The sequence below is a fragment of the Pseudomyrmex gracilis genome, unplaced genomic scaffold, assembly GCF_002006095.1.
Source record: "Pseudomyrmex gracilis isolate BER0280 unplaced genomic scaffold, ASM200609v1 scaffold_509, whole genome shotgun sequence".
NCBI lineage: Eukaryota > Metazoa > Arthropoda > Insecta > Hymenoptera > Formicidae > Pseudomyrmex > Pseudomyrmex gracilis.
The window spans coordinates 52,513-75,257 of record NW_018021093.1 but is presented as its reverse complement, the minus strand read 5'-3'; the positions used below and the strand labels follow the sequence as shown (position 1 = coordinate 75,257).

The 22,745-nt window shown below is 38.1% G+C and overlaps 5 protein-coding genes across 5 annotated transcripts; 2 read left to right on the top strand and 3 right to left on the bottom strand.

The window, feature by feature from the left end:
- Positions 1 to 977: 977 nt before the first annotated feature.
- On the top strand, positions 978 to 4,487 carry LOC109860919 (YTH domain-containing family protein 1). Its single transcript, XM_020440335.1, has 4 exons — positions 978 to 1,105; positions 1,269 to 1,293; positions 1,978 to 3,758; positions 3,857 to 4,487. The coding sequence occupies exons 1-4, from the start codon at positions 1,070 to 1,072 to the stop codon at positions 3,896 to 3,898; spliced, it is 1,884 nt and encodes a 627-aa protein (XP_020295924.1). The 5' UTR covers positions 978 to 1,069; the 3' UTR covers positions 3,899 to 4,487.
- Positions 4,488 to 4,799: 312 nt separating this feature from the next.
- On the bottom strand, positions 4,800 to 7,661 carry LOC109860920 (EF-hand domain-containing protein 1-like). Its single transcript, XM_020440336.1, has 5 exons — positions 7,431 to 7,661; positions 7,114 to 7,250; positions 6,715 to 7,037; positions 6,081 to 6,526; positions 4,800 to 5,933 (listed from the first exon to the last, which is right to left on the bottom strand). The coding sequence occupies exons 1-5, from the start codon at positions 7,476 to 7,478 to the stop codon at positions 5,136 to 5,138; spliced, it is 1,752 nt and encodes a 583-aa protein (XP_020295925.1). The 5' UTR covers positions 7,479 to 7,661; the 3' UTR covers positions 4,800 to 5,135.
- Positions 7,662 to 7,751: 90 nt separating this feature from the next.
- On the bottom strand, positions 7,752 to 11,846 carry LOC109860921 (sodium-dependent phosphate transporter 2). The gene is made up of 6 exons (XM_020440338.1): positions 11,411 to 11,846; positions 9,578 to 10,442; positions 9,286 to 9,492; positions 8,994 to 9,204; positions 8,182 to 8,852; positions 7,752 to 8,077 (listed from the first exon to the last, which is right to left on the bottom strand). The coding sequence occupies exons 2-6, from the start codon at positions 9,779 to 9,781 to the stop codon at positions 7,847 to 7,849; spliced, it is 1,524 nt and encodes a 507-aa protein (XP_020295927.1). The 5' UTR covers positions 9,782 to 10,442; positions 11,411 to 11,846; the 3' UTR covers positions 7,752 to 7,846.
- A 1,347-nt stretch (positions 11,847 to 13,193) lies between these two features.
- LOC109860922 (cytochrome b-c1 complex subunit 7-like) lies at positions 13,194 to 15,123 on the bottom strand. The gene is made up of 4 exons (XM_020440339.1): positions 14,948 to 15,123; positions 14,796 to 14,846; positions 14,526 to 14,692; positions 13,194 to 13,306 (listed from the first exon to the last, which is right to left on the bottom strand). Exons 1-4 carry the CDS (start codon positions 14,973 to 14,975, stop codon positions 13,229 to 13,231), a joined length of 324 nt encoding a protein of 107 aa, XP_020295928.1. The 5' UTR covers positions 14,976 to 15,123; the 3' UTR covers positions 13,194 to 13,228.
- Positions 15,124 to 17,139: 2,016 nt separating this feature from the next.
- On the top strand, positions 17,140 to 22,398 carry LOC109860924 (polyadenylate-binding protein 4-like). The gene is made up of 4 exons (XM_020440344.1): positions 17,140 to 17,541; positions 18,615 to 18,925; positions 19,044 to 19,992; positions 21,496 to 22,398. The coding sequence occupies exons 1-4, from the start codon at positions 17,349 to 17,351 to the stop codon at positions 21,948 to 21,950; spliced, it is 1,908 nt and encodes a 635-aa protein (XP_020295933.1). The 5' UTR covers positions 17,140 to 17,348; the 3' UTR covers positions 21,951 to 22,398.
- The last annotated feature ends 347 nt before the right edge of the window (positions 22,399 to 22,745 follow it).

Sequence of the window (22,745 nt, the reverse complement as noted above, 5' to 3'; positions counted from 1 at the left end):
AAATAACAAAAGTTTTAAAGAGTTTGTATTTAAAAATAAAGGTAGGAACAGCGGAATCTAACATACAAAAATACACATGTATCAATGCAGATCAGCAAATCGGAATAAGCAATAGCGATAAAATTTCCGACGAGTTGAAATTCTGTGTTAAAAACTGTGTTATTTCTATCGCTATCGCTATTCCGTCCATTGTGCAAGGGACTTATGCTCCGTCCCTATATTCCTATGCCCATGGTCCATGGGAGAGATGCGCGAAACTGGACGAGTTTTCGTCCGCTACAGGTACTTCCTTTCTTTCACGTCACATGTCACATGTGCTATAGATTTCCAGTACTGACGGTGAATATCCGAATGCAGCCTTAGATTGGCACGCCTGCAAGCGAATACGAGAGGTCAGTGCACGTCACAAAGTTATTGCTCGAAGCAAGGAATACGTTCACAGTAGGCTGTCGTGTTGCGAGATCCTCAGCAAGCAAGCCATTCTGGGACTTTCGCGAGCGGGCCGTGGACATTTGGTGCGCGGTCAAGACTTGGTTTGTGTTTTTGGCGGTTGACGGACGGTCACGTCGTGTGCCGTGCACAGAGGAAACAGTGGACACGAATTGCGGGCGCCGTGCGCAACTATTCGTGGTGTCGCGGAAGTGTTTCGCGCAAGTGTTGCTACAACTTCGACAAGCGACGAAGGAGAGAAGTGAAGTGCGTGCGAGCGAACAGGTATTCGCTGTATGTAATCGCGTCGCCGACGACAATTCTGTAAACCATAGCCGTTAGTTACGGACTGAACATCCATCACTGTTCTAACAACTTAAGTTGAGCCTAGCTCGTCTTCTTCGACACAGGCGCCGCCGCTGCCGTCGTTTGACATCCTGCTGCCGTTGTTTGACGCCCCGCTGCCACCGCCGCCGCCGCCGCCGACGACGACGACGACGACAACGACGACGACGACGACGACGACGACAACGACGACGACGACGACGACGACGACGACAACAACAACAACGACGACGACGACGACAACAACGACGACAACGACGACGACGACGCGAGGCACCCGCGCGAGTCGTAGGTTATGTCAAGCGGATTGGCAGGCGCTGTCTCAAACCAGGTCAGTGTGTTGTGTTGATGCGCTGCGTCGTTGACGTTGCCGCTGAGACCGGTAGACACTGCAAGCCTACTTCTCTCCATATCGTGTATACCTTATCAACTGTCGCCAAGGATTGAGCCTTCTCTAAATTTTGTATGTTCTTTCACGCTCTCACGTAATGCAGCGGATGAAAGGACAAACTAGCCAAGGTGAGTAACTTGCCAAACAAGTGACAATTATTAGTTTTGCTGTTACTTAATGTCAATATGTTCTTTAGAAATTTTGAATTGAATGAGAACAGTAAGAACAAAATCTTTTCAGAAAATAATATTTGCATCAATTGTTTAGATACTTGGAACAATATAATAATATGTATGTTGAGCACGAAGTTTATAACAATCTGAAGAATAAAATTTATATCTGCATAATAAGAGATTGGACCTGGTGGAATGTTCCTCAACATAGAACGGAAACATTCATTTAAAATAAACTTTGAAAATAATTTGAATTTTTGTACTCTTAAAACTTTATATATAGCATAACTTGTTATAAATTTTAAATTTGTTTTAACATTGATGTTTATACCATTCGAATTTGAATGTATAATATTGTATTATTACTGTATTGTTGAAATATTGATGTAACATTACTAAAATATTGAATGATATATAAAGATGACAAATAAAAAGCTATAAACAATCAATATATTTATAATTTATAATATATAACAATGAGCTTATACTTACTTTAGAGCATCTTACATTACGTAGAATAGTATTGATAGACTATATTTCAAGTTGAACAAATTCTTTGACCATTGTTTTGTCATGTGCATGCAATCCAAATATTGAGTATCACAAAACACGGAGTAAATGCACCTCTGTTTTGGACAGTAAGCAATGGTCCTAAGGAACACCAGCAGCAACAACAGACGGAACATGCCGCTGGCGAGGATACTAGCTTTGACTCGTGGCGAGGTGGCAACAATGCTCAACATCACTCGAGTTATCCAATTGGCACCGGCGATCCATATAGTACGTACTACGCCGGTACCTCTTTTCCTTATCAGACATTCGGCGCCGGCGACGGCACGTGGTCAAACGGCACTGATCCGGTCGCCTTCCTGTCTGGTTACGGTGGTCAAATAAGCCACGACGCGTATGGCATGGACGGCATGTTCTCCGCGTCAGCCGCCGGCGGCGGTTTCAGCGCGTTTGGTCAACCGCCATTTAATTACTTCCACGGCAACGGCGACTTCAGTGCGTGGGGCACTCCGAGAAGGACCAAATACGAGGACTATTATCAACCGCGCGGCAACGAGAGCTATGCCAGTCCGGCGGCGAGCGGCACCGGTGAGATTAAGACCATTGAGCAAGGTGTACAAGGTTTGTCGATCGGTGGCAGCAGCGGCAGTGGTAGTGGCGGCGCTGGTGAGTTACCGCGGCAGGATCAGCAACATGCACAGGCTCCGACGCAGCCAATCAAACCCGAGCCGAAGGAGCCGAGAAAAATCACTTGGGCAAGCGTGGCGAGTCAGCCTGCGAAACCTGTGCCACCGCTCTCATCCTCGCAAGGGATGAAGAAAAAGGCGGGCATGCCGCCACCACCAATCGTGCCGGGCAGGCACAACATGGACATCGGGACATGGGGCGAGGGTAAGTCTTCCGCGCCGCCGCCACCTACGGCACCGCCGCCGCCACAGGTGCAGCCGCCGATTCCGCCGCCGCCGCCGCCCGTTCAAAGACAGCAACGACCGCAGCAACCACCGCAGCCTTGTAGCGGCAACCTTGTGCAGCCTTGTTGGAACAGGCAGTCGGTCGCGGTAACGACGGCGACGCCGCCGGTCCCACAGTCGCAGACGCAGATGCATATGCCGTCGCAATCACAGCAGCATCATCAGCAACAACATCAACATCATCCACAATCACAGTCGCAACAGCAACAGCAGCAGCAACAACTTTCTCAGAGCAGTCCATCCTCGCATCCGGTCCTCGACGAACTGAAAGGAAAAAACGATTATAATCCTGTAGAATTTGATCAAACTGCTCCTGGTGCCCGATTCTTTGTAATCAAATCCTATTCAGAGGATGATATTCATCGATCTATCAAGTACGAGATCTGGTGTAGTACCGAGCACGGAAATAAGCGGCTCGATCAGGCTTATCGGGAAGCGAGTCGCGAAGGCGCACCTCTTTATTTGTTCTTTTCTGTAAATGGATCCGGCCATTTCTGTGGCATGGCGCAAATGGTCTCCCCCGTCGATTATCAGTGCAACAGTAGTGTCTGGTCGCAAGACAAATGGAAAGGCCAGTTTCGCGTTCGTTGGATATATGTGAAGGATGTTCCTAATGTGCAACTACGACACATTAAGCTTGAGAACAATGAGAATAAGCCGGTTACGAATTCGCGAGACGCACAAGAAGTACCGCACGCGAAAGGCGTCACGGTATTGCGTATCTTGCACACCTATCGGCACTCCACAAGTATATTCGATGATTTCGGGCATTATGAACGCCGACAGGCCGAAGAGGATCAGCGCAAAGCGCCGAATAACGCCATACAGCATCATTCTTCGCATCATCCTTCCACTAATCATCGAAATAGGGGACACGCCTCGGACATGTCCAGAGATCACCATCAGCATGGTCATCAGTCTCATATGCATCAGCGCAAGGTGGATATCTATCTATTAAATTTTACTCGACTTACTATGATGACGAAATAACGCAAACATGACTGACAATTTCTGAATGGAATATTGTTTCGTTGCAGGAGCGTGGCGGTCGTGGCGGCAGAGGAGGCTCACGTCAGTAGCGCTGGATATCGCAGAGACGTAATGCCGTTAATAAGAATAATCGACGTAAAGAGAGCACGCTACGACTAATTATCACGTCTTACCACTTATTTTTGCTTTCCCGGATCCGTGATGAGGCTTCATCTGATTTTCTGTGACCGAACATTTGTTGTCGACTTCGGTCGCGTTGTTTTTTCGTTAAAATGGTTAATCCAATGATTAATGAGATAACACTAGCGTCGCGTCGACATCGTCCTAAAATAATATATGTAATTTGCGATTATTATAAAGACAAAAAAAAAACAAAAAAAAAAAAACAAAAAGAAAGGAGGAAGAGAATAATACACTATTTCAAAGAATATTTGGCTAAACTTGCTGACGATTATAAAGCATATGATGTGATGTTGCGTGCTATTCATCGAAAGGTGTTTTTAAACGTACAAATCATAAGACGGGACAAAAAAGATAGGAGAGAGAAAGAGAGTGAAAAAGGAGAAAAAACAAGGAGACGAGGGAGAGGAGGGGAAATGAGAATAAGAAACTATGTGGACTAATTCTTGTAAAATGCTTAAACTTTTGTTGAAAATGAAAAAGAAATCTATACGAGAACACTATATTGTAAGCAAGTGTCATTTGAATTGGTTATATCGTCTTAAATACCAATGAACATTTATAATCTGGTGCCTGCAGCTATACAGAAGGGTTGAGTTTTTTTACCCTTTAATTGTTAATAAGGTGCAGGGGCTTGTTGCTACAACAATTTATGTTGTAGTTATAACCATCATGCTTTATGAAATGAATTACACAGAAAAATTATTGGCGTTTATTTTAGCGCGTATTCTATACCTGTATTATTGCAAATATATATCTATTATATTATTCATGGATTACAAAAAGATGGAAAGCGAGCAAGAAAGAAAGAAAGAAAGAGAGAGAGAGAGAGAGAGGGAGGAGAGAAATGAGTTGAGAATAATATAACAGGAAGTGAAAAAATAATATTGCAATTAATCTATTGTAATGTACACGATAGCAACAAGCATTATTATTGTATCATTGATGACATTTCATGAGATATGATTCTTATTGTTAAATGCACTTTTTTGGTTTTTTTTTTTATGCTTCTTTCACTTTGATACAACACATTCTGTGCAACAATCCGCAATGCTAGGCAATTTATTTGCAGACATTACAGCGACTCGATTCAGAAATATGCGTTAGAAGACATATTCATTTAGGTACATTAATTGATTTTAAAAATTAATCTGCCATTAATTCCTTACAACCAGTCGTATTAAATGTTTGATTAATATATTTATTCGCGTCAACGTAGCCTTTGATGCTTTCCATAATCGCGTTATCTGAGAAAAGCTTTTCTTTCTCCGCCTCTTGTATTTTTTGTGCTTCAGCGTTTATGTCGTCGTTCTGCAACATTCCCAGCTGTAGGAAGTAATTACGTAGATTGTCTTGAACCTCCTGACAAAAGTTTTCGCGATTTGCTTCGACGTAGCGATATACAAATAGATCAGCACCAGTGATGATAAAGCGATGATTAAACACATTAATAATCGCGCCAACAAAGAAGTCTTGCGGCATATAGTATTCTGAATCGTCTTTTCTCGCGCTGCATGGCTTTGGAATCAACCTTGAGGATAGGAAACAACCCTCGCGTCTACCTGAATTGCGTTTCTCGATCTCATTTATCTGAATTGTGCCGTTGCTCAGACTGTACTCCAATACGAATTCGCGATCTTGGTCTTCCGGATGTACCGCATCCATTCGCGCGGAGTAGCGCAACTTTTTCGATAAGTTTGCCAACTGGCGAATGACGTCCTTCTTAGGCGGCTTCGGTAGCATGGACAGACAACTGGCATCCTCAAAAGTGTTAAATTTTATACGCGACGGCACTTGATATTGCACCGGCCTTTCTGCTCTTGCAGGAAGCGGAATCGCACTCGGTTGCGGCGCACCCAGCACGTCGGAGTAGTACCTACGCGTGAAAGTGTCGCAATCGTGGAGCAAGAATTGTCGACCAAATAGGACGATTGTTTCACCCAGCTGAAAGATTTAAGTAAGCGTGTTTTACTTTTTTTTTTTTTTTTTTGACTAAGATTTTTTTATTTGCGATATATGTTATTTAATTTATGTTATTATTCGCAAAGTAACGCTTTTTCGTGGCCTGGGAACAAGATAACTTAGTCTTACTCTGAAGTCTCGCGGTGTATAGTATTCCACGATTCCGGAGTCTTTCAATTCCATACTTGGATGCCAAGACGATGAGTTTCGCCAATTCTTGGGCACGCGCATTCGTCTAAGCAACATCGCTACGGGATCCTTACCGTCGTTGGGTGTATGTATTTCGCGGATTGCCACAGTGTCGTCTGTCAAAAAATATAACACCTGATAACGATCGTCGTTCCATGAAGCGCCGAATGAAAGCACCATGCCATCGTATTCCAAAAAACGTCGCCTGGTATCGTTCTTGGTCGAACGCGAAGACACCGTTGAAGGACTGTATTTGATGTTGCGCAATTCCGCGTAAGGATCCGTGGGATGGCTTTCCCGCTCACCAACGTCGATTCCCTGGCTCGTTAGGAATTTTCTCGTAAACGAGTCGCAATCGATGATATGATAAACCACGCCGTAAATACCTGCAAGAAACTAGGTCCTAGTTTAGACGTTATTGCACATTTTGCACAATTAAAAAATTCTATATCGAAAATATATTGATAATCTAAAAAAAAAAAACAAACAAACAAATGAACTCGAGTTTTTAAATACTTTTGTTCATAATTTAACATAGTTCTTTAAACACAGTAACTTTCCGTCAATAACGTACACACATCAATTCCAACGTTAAAGTCCTTCCAGATGAATAGGTTTCCGTTAGCGTTCTTTGGAATTCTGTCGCGTTTTACTAATCTACCTTGTTCGAGACCGGCGTTTTTCACGATGGGCTCCATTATGCAAATTGTATCGTCTTCCAGGTAATAGATGATATTCACATACCGGATGCGATAGTGTTCATCCGGAGAGTTGTAAACTCCTTGACGGAAAAAAGCCTTGAAGCAAAGGCACTTTTGAGCAAAGAGCGCATAATGCGGTATAAATTGTCGATATGCATAACGAGACGTACGGCCATAAGTCAACGATGAATCGTATCTAGAAATAGAGGACAATTTCATAGAAGATAAATAGAAAAACTAAACGGAAAAAATGAAAATGCATGACTATTCACTCTATGGGATCTGAACGTTCTGCGTAGCGTACGGACGCTGTATCCGTCGGTCTTCTTCCGATATCATACTTGGTGTCGCGTACTATCGGGAAGCCGTTTAGGACATCGAGTTTGTGCGGTAATTTATAATCTGTGACCTTATATACAACGAGAAAAATTCAAGTAATTTTGTTAATCGATATTGGGTTTTAATAATTTAAAGTATATTTTTATAAATATCAAAGTGTTAACCCGTGTGTTACTTTAAATTGTTTTCGATGACGTATCAAAAATGAAGAGAAATTCCTAATCAACATATAAATTATCTGGACACTTACGGTAATATCTTGAAAAGTGTATCCTGGTAAAAGGGGCAAACTTGCCATATCAATGCCGAAATATATCAAATTGAAGACTAGAAGAGGCTATCAGCTTTGACACGTTAACCGATGAGTCATTTAAATCTCTCTCGGAAATTGTCCGTGACCTGTGACTTCAAAAAGCTTTGTTTAAACGCATCTCTATAACAACGCGATTTGTTTATCGATTTAATTCTGATGTCTATATACTCACTCCACTCATCTGGAGATTTTGAATGTTCTTTTTCAATAATGTGACTTCTTATAATTATGGAAAAGGAAAAGACAACAACGCAATACTCTCTGTTTGACCATTTATTTATTCAGAACTTATTGACAACCGTAGTATCGGATAGTTTTCTAAAAGCGTCTCAGTCAGTCGCAACTGCAAACGATCACAAACTAATTATCTCGCGGAAAATGGCCATACAGCCGGCGGAGAGGCAACCGGCCATCGGCACGGTAATTACCCACGCGCATACGATATTGCGAAATAATTTCCACGACACTCCCTCGCCCCCGCGTGAGGCCCATCCTACGCACACCACTGATCCAACTTTGCAGTGCGTCGTTGAAACAGGTAGACCAATTTTACTTGCTAACAGAACTGTCGACGCAGCACCTACCTGCAATCAAATAAGTTAGTTACATATCACTTTGTTCGGGAGATTCTCAATGCCTATAAACAAAGCTCTTTTGAAAAGACGGCGTTAAAATTAAGTATACGTACTTCTATTGTGAATCCGGTCGTAGGAGTGATACGCGCCAGATCCTGGCCCAAAGTTCGTATCACTCTGCGTCCCCACAGCCATAATCCCGTAGATATACCTAGGCCGCCATATAGAAGTATATATATCGGTGTTTCGGCCTCCTGTCGGGCCGAGCCTTCTACGTATACTGCCCACAGTGCGATAAGCGGCCCGATTGCGTTGCTGACGTCGTTACCGCCGTGCGCGAAGCTGCCGAATGCTGCGGTGAGCACTTGCAAAAAGGCGAACAATCTCGACACCTCCGGCTGCTCTTCTCTATTCATCGCGGTTACACCGTCCGCTTGCGCATTCTCGGCTTCGATCTGGGTGATCATCAGCAACGGACTCTCGCTGCTGTTGCCACGCAACTTCGGCGTCGTTACTGTTAACTCGGGCTTTGCGTTACCGTTGCTGCTGCTACCACCGCAAGGAGTTTCCGAGATCACCGATAACGCCGTCGTCTCCTTCTTGTCTTGATAGGTGTCGAAGTGAACAGTTGTTTTATTACTGCTGTCTACACCGTTTGATGACAGTAATATTCTCGCTCTTTGCCACGGCACGACGAATATATACACGGTCACGGTGGCGAACATGCCCAGCAACATCGCGGCTATTAAGCTACCCCACCACGGCAATTGATCTAGCATTAACACTGAAAAAATATAAATATTTCGTATAAATTATTTTCTAAATGTGTATACATGACATTATTTTACTTTGCAATATATCATTTTTGTTTCAGACTTTTGTAAAAAAATATTCTCTAACATTTCAAATATTCTAAAATATTCACGTTTAGGTCCATCGAGCAAAACCGACATAATATTGACAGCAACCGTTATGCCATACGCTACGGGAAGAATACGGAGACCCTGTTCAAACGGCTTATTAGACTGGAGTACGAATTTGCTCAGAATCCCGAAGATACTGACGGACACGATACCGCTGAGTATGGGACTGGCGACCCAGGACGCCGCTATGTTAGCGAGAGCCATCCATTTCACCTGTAACATTAACGTGTTGTTTAAAATATGTGTTTGCGTACTAAGTTGCAACGCGTATGGCATTGCGGCGGCGTTACTAACCCCGGCGGTACCTCGGCACACGAGCGAAAATCCAACTGTAGCACCAACAATAGAATGCGTACCGGAAATTGGAAGTCGTAACGCGGTTGCCAGCAGTAGCCAGATACCAGACCCGGCTAGACTGGACAACGCCCCTAACATTAACTCCTTCTCGTGGCCCTCGTACAATGAGACATCCAGTATACCTTTTCGCATTGTATCAGAGACCTATAATAGAAGAATAAAAACTACTATAAGTATATAAAAATAATACTCGAGATATGATGAATATAAATACTGTCTCGAAATTTACCTTATATCCTATCAGTACGGCACCAAGAACTTCGAAGATAGTTGCTAGCACGCAGGCTTGATGTATCGTGAGCACCCCGGCGCCAACGCTTGTCCCAAAACTGTTGGCGACATCGTTGGCACCAATTCCGGCCGCCAAGATAAACGCCACTATAAAGCCAATCGCTACTATCCAAATTAAGTTTTCATCGTACGGTGTACTCATTGTTCTCACTTGTTAAGACCTACTGCTTGAGCTTTCGATGCGTGTATTTATGTGTATGTCTATGTGTTTACCATCGTACTATGCGTATCAGTCAGAAAAACCGGTAGGCATATTTAATCGTTTTCTGTTTTCCTGTGCTTTCTTCACTACTCCCGCAACAATAAATGTGGTTAATTGATCAAGAAGATCAATCTCGTGGCAAAGAAAAGCTTTTCTGATGCAAAACGTCGTATTGATATTAAGTATAAATGCTTATTCATCAGAATATATCTCTTTTATGTACGCTTGAATGTATATATATATATATACACACATATATATATATATATTCTTTCATATAATATATAATAATACATCTATATATATTTTCATTGTAGTCCTAATACGATCAATTCTTCAACACTTTTGTACATATAGCAGAGGTAGTGTTTTGGCGCAGCACCTGATTTATTTAACATCGTGAAGCTTTTGTCACACGTTTAAATTCACAACTGTCATGTGTCGTTAGTAATAGTCGAATGAGCAAGGGTTACTGGCTGACTACTACCCTCTTTACGATCGTCGTATTCTTCTTCGGTTCGAAATTGCAATACGCTATCTTCGAGTCTTTTATCAGCGCTTTCCTCGTATGGAAATACGCCGCTTGCTGTATCCTCCACATCTGCAAACATCGTAGAAAATAATTTATTTTAACAGAGCTTTAATTACTAATAAAAACCAATCTTATTTCGTCATCCAATGAATCTGAATTTTTATTAATTGTTATTGTTGTTGTTTAATAAAAATCTTGCCGGCTAAACGAAGTATTGTACGCACTGGTGGTGCAATATTCGATCGTATACTACACAGAGATTTTCCTCTTCTACTCTTTCCCCTTCCCTCAACAATTTCGATATAACTTGTTACGTCATCTCTCGATTTCATATACACAACATTTTTCTTTCTAATAATATTTATTTATTTATTACATCGTAAATTTAAAAATCAATCGAGGTAAAAGACTAATCTCGCAACAGCAGAAAAGACGAAAATATATTCGACGTATTCTTACTAGTAATCCTTCTTCCTACCAGTAATGCTAATGGCACTCTGTGTAAAGTTAACGCAACCCCTGAGTCATTCGCCGCCAATTCGATCTTCGAACTGTGCAACTAGAAACCAATAGTCGCATCGTCGAACGCTCCAAAATATGCGCAAAATGTACTTATAGAACTAATTTTTCAACTTTTTTTCGATCTCAAAAGCAACACACACAGTTGAAAGAGAAATCACGGTTGGAACAAAATTCGCCAACTATGCAAAATTTTTAACCCCCACACCACAGTAACACGACAAATTAGCTGATAAATTCAAGAATCAAATTTTCAACCAAATAAGAAAGATCACAAGTTTAATCATTTTATTTTCTCTTTCAATTTATTTTTATCGAACCGTTAAGTCATAGACATATAATATGTGTTAAAAGCCAATTAATTGTAAATCGGAGTTTAAAGCAGTAATGACGTAACAATTTTGCTCTTTTTATGGTTATTTCTTCAATGTTCGAACAGAAGTAGAGCTTTTTCTAAGAAAAGCAACGGATGGACAAGACGACTGGAACTCTACAGTGACAATGGGACGTCAAATTACCACGCTTTGAATCATTTTTTGTGCTGGCTTGCACGTGTCGTACTCCTCAACACGTTGCTGACGTTACATCCGTAATTGTGCGACAAACACATCCGGCAGAAATGAAGATATGTTCCGATCCGCTCGTCGAAACACTCGCGAGAAAAATTGCCAGCGATTAACAGAATTAGGAACAGCTACCGCACTGCAGCCACATTCGCCAGACGATACGAAACCACTCGGCGCTTTCTTGAAACTTTGCTCGACCGCTTGTTCAGTTCAGCGTGGGGGTGAGATATTGATCCGTCAATTTTGCCCGCGAAACGCGGGGAGCACATTTGCCTATTGCCGACGGATGATGAAGCTAATGATGATCAATGACGATTCCTTGTGATGGGACTTGGATCGAACCTCACAAAAGCTCTTCTGACAAAAGCTATCTATTTGTAACACAGCTGAGAAACGAAATGAATAAAATTATTGTTTTGTATGTGATATTGTCGATTTACGAGAGAAAGAGAAAATTGAAACAAAACTTCCCAAAGTTCAAATTGAAATACCTAAATCGGTTCAGAAAATTTTTTACATTTATTTTTTAAATATTTAACTACAGAATAAAATATACTACGTGCTGAAATTCAGTGCCCGAGATAAAATGGATTAGATCTAATTTAAATCTAACGAGATAAAAAAATGGAAAAATAGATCTATTTAGATCTCAATTAAATCTAAACAGATTCTAAGTAAATCTAAGTAAATATAAAGTATATATAAATCTAAATAGATATAAGTAAATCTATGTAAATTTACACTTTTATTTATTATTAGATCTACTTCTGATTTACTCAGATCTATTATATTAGATCATCTTAGATCTGTTCAAATCTGCTTAAATCTAAGTAAATCTGAGTAGTTTTAATATAGTAGATCTGAGTAGATCTAAAATAGACTTGACATATAAAAATGTAAATTTACATAGACTTATATTTCTACTTATATTTATTTAGATCTACTTTATATCTATTTATATTTAATTTGGATCTAATTAGATCTATTTTTCCATTTTTTTATCTTGTTAAATTTCAGTTAGATCTAATTTTTTTCCGGATGCGTAAACCTTATTTATCTTATTAAATGTTTAAAAAGTAGAAAAATATGTATTTTTTTAATCACAAAAATATTTTTAATCACAGTTACACTGCCAAGAATCAATTGATCAATGAATATATTTAAAAAATTACTCCACACAAATATGGTATAAATTGTTTTCTAAGTTTTTCAATAGTGAAGCAGAAATCTTACTTGTGTAGAAAATCAAATGTGCTAATATCATTATCATATTATTTCATTATTATTATTATTATTATTATTATCATCGTTATTAATATTATAATAGACTGTTCGAAAAAGGTTTATAAATGCTTTTGCATAAAGAATACTAATTAAACTGTGTATGATCACAATCAATGATAAAATGTTTGATAATAGTTTATTATCTATTGTCATTTATTTTTACATCTATTGATTATTATGATTATAAAATATTACTTAACAGATACATTCTCACAGAATACATTAATTTTTTTTTTAAATAGTTTAGGAAAGAAATAAATATACATATTGTCAAGGTGATTAAAAATATAGAGTATGTACATTTTTATCTTTACATCCATTATTATTTTACAGTTATTTTAACAAAGCAACATAATTTATTTAACCTCTATTCTAACCTTTATCATATATATACATACATATACTAGTGTTTTGAGTAATAGACATCATATGTATTTAAAGAACTAGTATACTTTGTTTCATTTATTGTGAATGCTATTTCACACTTTATGAAGCTTCCCATTTCTCTTTTTCTTCCCGCTCTTTTATCACTTCCTCGATATATGGCTGAAGATACAAGACATCCTGTAAGAATATTGTTAAAATACATTAAATAACTAATTATAAAATCATATATTTAGTAAATAATAAGTATTACTATTTAGTAACTAATAAATATTACTTTTAGTAAGTAATAATAATTTGTTGAAACAACGTAAAATTTTCGGTCAATAAGAGCCATACGCTGGATGTTGTTGCGCATCTTGTATATATATATACATATATGTTCGTGTGAATTTTTACACGTGAGTTTCGAATTGAAATTTCAATTCTTAAATTCATATAAGATGCTATATTTGCATCACATATATAAAGCCCCTTGCACAATGGACGGAATAGTGATAGCGATAGAAATAACAAAAGTTTTAAAGAGTTTATATTTAAAAATAAAGATAGGAACAGCGGAATCTAACATACAAAAATACACATGTATCAATGCAGATCAGCAAATCGGAATAAGCAATAGCGATAAAATTTCCGACGAGTTGGAATTCTGTGTTAAAAACTGTGTTATTTCTATTGCTATCGCTATTCCTTCCATTGTGCAAGGGGCTTAAGAGTCTCCGTATACCCTCCTAACTAATTTTAAAATATTACGAAAAAAAACTCTTTGGTCAGGAGTCGAACCTGGAATCTCCGGCTTTCCGTGCCGTCGCCTTTCCTATTCGGCCACCGAGGCACTTGGAGTTTGTCTCGCAATATTTGTATATATCAAAAAGTAAGTTTAAAATAACGCACTTCTACCGACCTAAATTAATAAAGAGTTTAAGGCTCTTGAAATTCAAACAACGTGAAATTTTCGGTCAATGAGAGCTCTTTATTAAATTACGCTAGTGGAAGTGCGATATTTTAAAATTACATCTTGATATATACGAATATTGCGAGACAAACTCCAAGTGCCTCAGTGACCGAATAAGAAAGGCAACGGCACGGAAGGCCAGAGATTTCATGTTTGACTCCTGGCCAAGTTTTTTTTGCAATATTTTAAAAATTAGTTAGGAGGGTATACAGGGTCTCTTATATATGTGATGCAAATATAGCATCTTATATGAATTTAAGAATTGAAATTTCAATTCGAAACTCACGTGTAAAAATTTACACAAACATATATGTATATATATGTATATATATATATATACAAAATACGTGACAACATCCAGCGTATGGCTCTTATTGACCGAAAATTTTATGTTGTTTGAATTTCAAGAGCCTTAAACTCTTTAAAAATTTGTTGTTTACTGACATCTTCTAATTGAGTCCACTGCTCCTTAGGCAGAACTTTTCTTTGGCAATCCAATTGCATGGCTCTTATTATACGGAAGTTGCGTTCATCTTTAATATGTTGCGGTAGACGTTTGAGTGCTTCCTTTACATCTTTATTTTCATAAAGCACATCGTCTCTCCACAGTCCTGGGGACAGAAAAAAATCATTTTCCGAATTTAAGAAAAATGATTCAATTTCTCAGTATTGATCATTCATGCGAAAAAACTCGCTATGTAAATATTACATTACCATATTGGTTAAATCCGCTAAGGTTATAGCACCACTTCATGAAGCTAGTGTCTGAAATAAAAATAAAAGTGTTATGTAAGATTTCTTCTTGTGGAGAAAAAATCAAGATGTTATATTTTAAACTGTAAATTTTAGGAAAAAAAGATAATTACTGATTAATTTATGTGCACGCTGGCTCATTTTCGAATAGGATTGTCTACACTAGACTTGCAAACTCGCAAGGATAATTTTTCTGTCACTTTACACTTTAATCTCGCTTATAAAATTCGAAATGGCGTTGTACCACAGAGAATAGGTGCGTTCGCTTTGGTTTGGTTGGTTAGTGCAAAAATGGCTCAGTAGACTGAATTAAGTTAGTCCATACGCGGCGTTCGCTTTGAACGCTTAAAGCCATGGTGTATAAGGAATATAGGGCCGTATTCATAATCCTTAAGTTAGCCTTAAGTTTAGTCGAGACGCCCTCTTCATAGGACGAACTCTTTCTTAACGCGTTACGTTCATAGACGTATAATATATAGACTGCGCGTTTGGCTGGAAAGATGTCTTCAACGTTGAGAGAGACAACATACTTTGAATAGTAACTCTTTCTCTGTCTATCATTTACCCCACTACTTTGCTAGACAAAGATGAGGCTACTATTCAACACCAGCTGTCTCTCTCTCAACGTTGAAGACATTTTCTTAACATGGCAAAGGTAGGGAACGCGCAGTCTATATATTATACGTCTATGGTTACGTTACGTTAAGGCCTGGTTTATGCGGGTCTAAGATTTTAATATTCCTGTTTATTAACAGAAGCATTGAAATCCTATAGTTGAACTGTACCAATTCCGGCATAAATTAACAGTTATTACCCTCATAAACAAGGCCAAAACAAGGCCTTATTTGCCCGCATAAACCAGGCCTAAGTTTATAGCCAACTTAGGCCTGGTTTATGCGGGCAATAACTGTTAACTTATGCCGGAACCGGTAGAGTTTAACTATAGGATTCCAATACTTCTGTTTATACGCATTCGGCAATTTCGTATAAACAGAAGTATTAAAATCATATAGGTAAACTTTACCGGTTCCGGCATAAGTTAACAGTTATTGCTCGCATAAACCAGGCCTTAATGTCTGTTCGTTTTACCTGAACTGGCCGCTCTAGGTCAGAGTTTATCCTTCTTTTTCCAACGTAGAGTAAAGAAGATGAACTCTGACCTAGAGCGGCCAGTTCAGGTAAAACGAACAGACATTTAGATTTGTACGTAAACTTGAACGTCATTCAACGCACAAACTAATATTTAACGTAAAGCCCGTTCCACATTGATTGCAAGCGCAAACGCAAGGAATAGATCTCGCAAAATTGACCAATCACGCTGGTCAATTGGCTGACTCGATCAATACGATTGGTCAATTCTACGAGACCAGTCCCTTGCGTTTGCGCTTGCGATCAATGTAGAACAGGCTTAACGTAACGTTAATTACTAATCATAAACTTAGATTTGTATGTAAACTTGAACTTTATTCAACGCACAAACTAGTACTTAACGTAAAGCCCGTTCTATATTGATCGCAAGCGCAAACGCAAGGTGTAGATCTCGTAGAATTGACCAATCACGCTGATCAATTGACTGATTTGATCAATACGATCAGTCAATTCTACCAAATCTGGGAGTCGATTCTGTATCACGCAGTGTAGTGAAAATGACAAAAGTGAGCAAATTTACTAAAATATCTATGATCTTATTGGTCAACAACTAGTAAATTTGCTCACTTTTGTCATTTTCACTACATTTCATGGATACAGAATCGACCTCCTGGGTACCGATTGTGTATTTATGCGAAGTAGTGAAAATTACAAAAGTGAGAAAATTTACTAAAATATCTGTGATTTTATTAGTCGACAACTAGTAAACTTTCTCACTTTTGTAATTTTCATTACTTCGCATAAATACACAATCGGTACCCTGTTCTTTGCGTTTGCGCTTGCGATCAATGGTCTAGTTTCCACCGAAACATTAATTCACACCAAATGCGACGTAGAATCAAATTCAAGTCGATGGAAACCTGTCAAATTGTGCTGATTTCACTTCCGCTTCGATCTATAAGTACTCTACTTCCAATGGAAACAGAGCACTAAATTTGATCAGTACCGGAGTGAAACCGAATTGAGGGTTTCGGTAGAAACTAGACCAATGTAGAACAGGCTTTACGAAAGAGTTTGTGCGGAAGCCCTAAAATTGGTAGCGTGCTAATATCCCTAGATGTGACCAGTAAATGTCCCTAGAAACGGGAACTACTTTGCCAATGCGGATTTACTATGGCGCGGTGTAGCTCGGCCGTGGGTATATAAGAAGCGTGGAAGGTGTTGCGAGCGCTTCCTGCCCAGTAAGATTAGTTGAGTTGTGTTTATACGTGTGGTTGTGTGTTCTTTCTCAAATTAGGCCACACAACCTACGACCCAAAAAAAATTAAAAAAATCTTCGAAAAAATACAAAAAAATTGAAAAATCCGCTGAAAATCGTCGCAACCGTCGACATATACTGAGGCGCAGCACTCCGCAGCCGTCATCATGAATCCTGGAGCGCCCAACTATCCCATGGCATCGCTCTACGTCGGCGATCTGCACACGGACATCACCGAAGCGATGCTGTTTGAGAAATTCTCGTCGGCTGGACCCGTATTGTCGATACGTGTCTGCCGCGACATGATAACTCGTCGCTCGTTAGGCTATGCATATGTTAACTTTCAACAACCGGCCGATGGTGAGTCATTGCAATTTTATCAGTTTTGTCAGACTTATCGCGAATGACGCAACGTGGACACACGAATGGCCGCCTGCTGCGTGCTCCACACGTGCTGCGCTATATGCCTACTATCGATGGCAACCATATTGAATTCGCGACCTCGCTGCATAATAATGGGTAACGGTTAAACAAGCGGGATTGAAAGGGAAAAAATATAATTTCACTGTATCTTGAAGGTTCATCGAACGAATACATCATAGATTCCAGTTCCTACCACGAGGAGACGAGTCCTTTGCTCTATTTACGTGACTCGCATTTTTTTCTGTTTCGTGCTATGAAAACCGTAGAATGAGAAAGAAATGTTTAAGAAAGAAAAAAAATATTGTGACTAAACATGTAGCCTTCCGTGTGTATTTCATATCTCGTTTTGCAAATAACATCATTCAATTTGAATATAATACGAGTTCTGTAGAAACGTGAGCTTCTGGAAACTTCTAGAGAAAGTATTAATTTGAAAAGAAAAATATGTTAAAGCTCTTTCAATCTCTCTGTTTAACCTTGAATTTCACATCTGAGACTATATAAGAGCCTTAAAGATAAAGGAAGAAACTTGAAAATCTTGAGATTATAAAATCCAAAACTTTCTTGTTTTGTCACAGATTTTTTTCTATTCTCATAATGTTTCTTGAAACAAAATAAAATATAGTTCACAACCATATGGATATAGATATTTTTTTCTGTGTAATTTGCTGTAATGTTTTTTCTTATTATCAATTTATTTAAACAATTTTTTTATCAGTTTTGAGTATCTGTTATCAGTATTAAATATCTTAAAATTTTATCAAATAGATTTTAAAGCATCAGTTAAAGAAAATAAATTTGATTGTGCAATTTGTATGAATAAATTTAGAAAGCTTACTCTAAATATTTACAAAAATTATAATTTAACTAAATTCACTACACAATTTTATTTTTGTATATACACAAATTTTATGGTAAAAAAAAAGTTACTTTTTCAAAATATGGAATTCTTTTTTTACTAATATAAAATTAATAGGTTTGTTAAGATAAATGTGTGTTGTTTGTTTCAGCTGAGCGAGCTCTCGATACAATGAATTTTGACATGATAAAAGGGCGTCCTATTCGAATTATGTGGTCCCAACGTGATCCCTCTTTAAGAAAATCAGGTGTTGGAAATGTATTCATAAAAAATCTTGATAAAAATATAGACAATAAAGCAATGTATGATACTTTTTCCGCTTTCGGTAATATACTGAGTTGCAAGGTTGCACAAGATGAGTCTGGCGCCTCCAAAGGCTATGGCTTTGTCCATTTTGAAACCGAAGAAGCAGCAAACAAGTCTATTGATAAAGTCAATGGCATGTTATTAAATGGAAAGAAGGTAAAGTAGTAATAATTGTTCTTCATGTTGATAATTACTCATAATTAACGTAACGTTTTATTAGCTTTAATTAATCAACAAGTTTTGAACTAATATTTTTGGTTTTATTTTTTTACAGGTGTACGTTGGTAAATTTATTCCGCGCAAGGAACGCGAGAAGGAACTGGGTGAGAAAGCTAAGCTGTACACGAATGTGTATATAAAGAACTTTGGGGAGGACATGACAGACGACAAGCTTAAAGAGATGTTTGAAAAGTACGGGACCATTACTAGTCACAAAGTGATGAGCAAAGATGACGGTAAATCACGTGGCTTTGGATTTGTTGCGTTTGAGGACCCGGACGCAGCTGAGCAGGCAGTGCTCGAACTAAATGGCAAGGAAATTGCGGAGGGCAAATGCATGTACGTCGGGCGTGCTCAAAAGAAGGCCGAACGTCAGCAAGAATTAAAACGAAAGTTCGAGCAACTAAAAATTGAACGTCTGAACCGCTACCAGGGTGTAAATCTGTACGTGAAAAACCTGGATGACACGATTGACGACGAACGTTTGCGAAAAGAGTTTACTCCTTTCGGTACGATTACGTCCGCGAAGGTAATGATGGAGGAAGGACGTAGTAAAGGTTTCGGCTTCGTGTGCTTCTCACAACCGGAGGAAGCCACAAAAGCGGTTACAGAGATGAATGGGCGCATTGTAGGCTCGAAACCTCTCTATGTTGCTTTGGCACAGCGCAAAGAGGATCGAAAAGCTCACCTCGCTTCTCAGTATATGCAACGCATGGCAAACGCTCGTATGCAGCAGATGGGTCAAATATTTCAGCCTAGCAATGCCGGAAGTTACTTTGTGCCTACGTTGCCGCAGCCACAGCGATTCTACGGGCCCGCTCAGATGGCGCAGATTCGTGCTACTCCACGCTGGCCAGCACAGCCGAATCAAGTGCGCCCCAACGCCCAGACAGGTAGCTCTGGATTTGCATCAATGCAAGCCGCACCTTTCAGAACGGCGCCGCGCACTCCAGCAGCACAAACTGGAGCCTTGCGTAACAGCATGTCTGCTAGACCTATCACAGGTATGGATAGGTGCATTAGGAAAAAACGTGCTTCTAATGTTAATCATAATGAATCTCAATATTATAATTATATTCCTACACCTTTTGTTAGTATTTACGGTTAAGCGGATGTTTATTTGCGGATTTTATTCAATTTTTCTTTTATTATCTTTTAATTTTATCAGAGCTTGTTTTGAAACAGAAATTCGAACGTGTCCTTTAGTTAACAAAAATTTGAAACATTTGAGACTGTTTCAGATTTAAGTTGAGAGAACTATAAATTTAAAAAATCTGATAGTTACAAAATGGCTCACGGACAGTTATAGTGAATCAGTGGAATAATGAAACAAAAACCTTTTTTTCTTTTTTTAAATATTTCTTGAAAAAAAAACAGTTATGTATGACTAAACAAACTTTCTATTTATATCTGTGGCTGACAGAAGGTTTTAAGATGTTTAAAAGTAAAATATATATTTTTTTATATTTTTTTATGTAAAATAAAATTTTTGTTTACGTAGTTTTAAATTATTTATTACGAAGTTTATTGCGACTTGTAAATCCATGTGTCATGTGATCTCCTATATATACATTCACACATTCACACATACATTACTTCCATACTCATGATTACTTTATGTTCAAATACACATATACATAATACAATTTTATTTCTTTTAATATAACAGTTATCTTTTGTAAACACGATCTATTATTAGAGATAAAATTGCTTTTACATCTCTAAATTTTAAATCTTGAGTGTACATATACATATGTATATATAAACTATATGTATATATATAGTTATGGTATATACCTAACTTATATACTATGTACATATATAGGTATGTGTGTGTGTGTGTGTACACTTTTTTTAAAGAATAAAACTATATAATTTAGATATAAAAATAAATTGAATCTTAATATTTTTTAGTACAAATTTTAAGTCGTATTGTGAGAATAAAAATAATGATACTTGATATTGAATTCTAAGTAGTAAAATATGAAAATTATGTCGTAAAATTATTGTTTAAAATTTAAAAGTAGCATACAAAGTCAAAATTGTTATACACATTCTACTAATTTGCATATTTACATTCAGGAAACAACATTTGCACAACAGTTGAAAAATTATCACTTGTGATTGGATGATACTCGTGGAACTGTGATAGATTTTGAGAAATAGTCCGATTACAAGTAATAATCTATCAACTCTTGAGTTTTCTGAACATAACCATTGACAGATAATTAGCTACACGTGCACATATACCAAAGTAATTGACCATTTTAAGAATCACCAAATATTGTTGAGTTTCGGTACATTTGAAATTCAGTATAAATAATATAAGATTTTCAAGATATCACAGATGTAATCTAAGTATAACGAAATAATTAATTTTTTTATGTTTTGTTTAACTTTTTTATACAAGGTGTTAAATGTTACAAGTGATATTATACAAATTTTGTATTAAAAATTATAAAGTCATTTAATTCGAGAGATATCTGAAAAATTACAATTTCTTTCAGGTCAACAAGCGGTCGGTGGTGCTAATATGCAGAGCAGGTCTATGGCTGGACCAGCTGTTGGAGTCTCACCTGGGCAAAGTCGTCCGTCCAACTACAAATACACAGCGACTATGCGTAATCCACCTCAGGCGGCTATGGCGCTACCAGCACAGACTCCTTCAGTGCAAGGACAAGCTGTTCATATCCAAGGGCAGGAGCCGCTCACCGCGTCGATGTTGGCTGCGGCGCCACCACAAGAACAGAAACAAATGCTCGGTGAACGATTGTTTCCGTTGATTCAATGTATGTACCCACAGTTGACGGGCAAAATCACTGGTATGCTGTTAGAGATCGACAACAGTGAACTACTTCACATGCTGGAGCACAACGAATCGCTGAAAGCCAAGGTCGAGGAGGCTGTGGCCGTATTGCAAGCCCATCAGGCCAAACAAGCAGTTGCACCGAAAAAAGAATAAAGCTATACCTTTCCTGAGTCATTTATTTCTTTGTTATACGCTTTGTGTACATTTTATGTACTCTTGCTCTTTTTTTCTCTAAAAATTCAAACATACGTAAGTACATTGAATTGTAGTTCTACGAAACGATTTTGAGCAAAAATTATTGAATTGAGACATACAATATACTATATTCTTTCTTCACTTATTTTTATTTTTCTGAATTTACTCTAATTTAATTGTCTAAGTATAATGTTTTTACACAATGAAATTGCTTTCAAGGAACTTAACGGCGGCTCGTGAGTGATTGTCGCTTAGGTATAGAAATGTATACTCCTTTTACGATGTAAAACTTTAGAAGGAGAAGCCTTTTATGATTGATGTATCCGAATAACGCTCAGTGAGATATTGATTGTGAAAAAGCTTCTCCATCTAAGACTTTACGATAATAAATTTTCTTTCAATGTAACTGACAATCGGCGTTCATTTTTTATATTGTCCTTTTATATTTTCCTTCTCAAAACTCATACACTTCTTAAATAGCAAAAAATCGTAGATGATATCGTCACTCCCTACGTATAATTACATAAGTGTCACATATGGGATTTTCAGTTTATTGCATAATGACACTTAGAAAGTCATGTTCTTTATGGTCACCAAATATTAAAAAAAAATATTCATAAATAAGGTACAAATTTGAAACCGAAAGATCCCTAACTATAGGGAAACATATGAAGCTTTATACTTTTAAACTGCTCTCCTCTAAAATTTGCGTTTTGGAGTTACGGGATTATACGTAGGGAGTGACGATATATG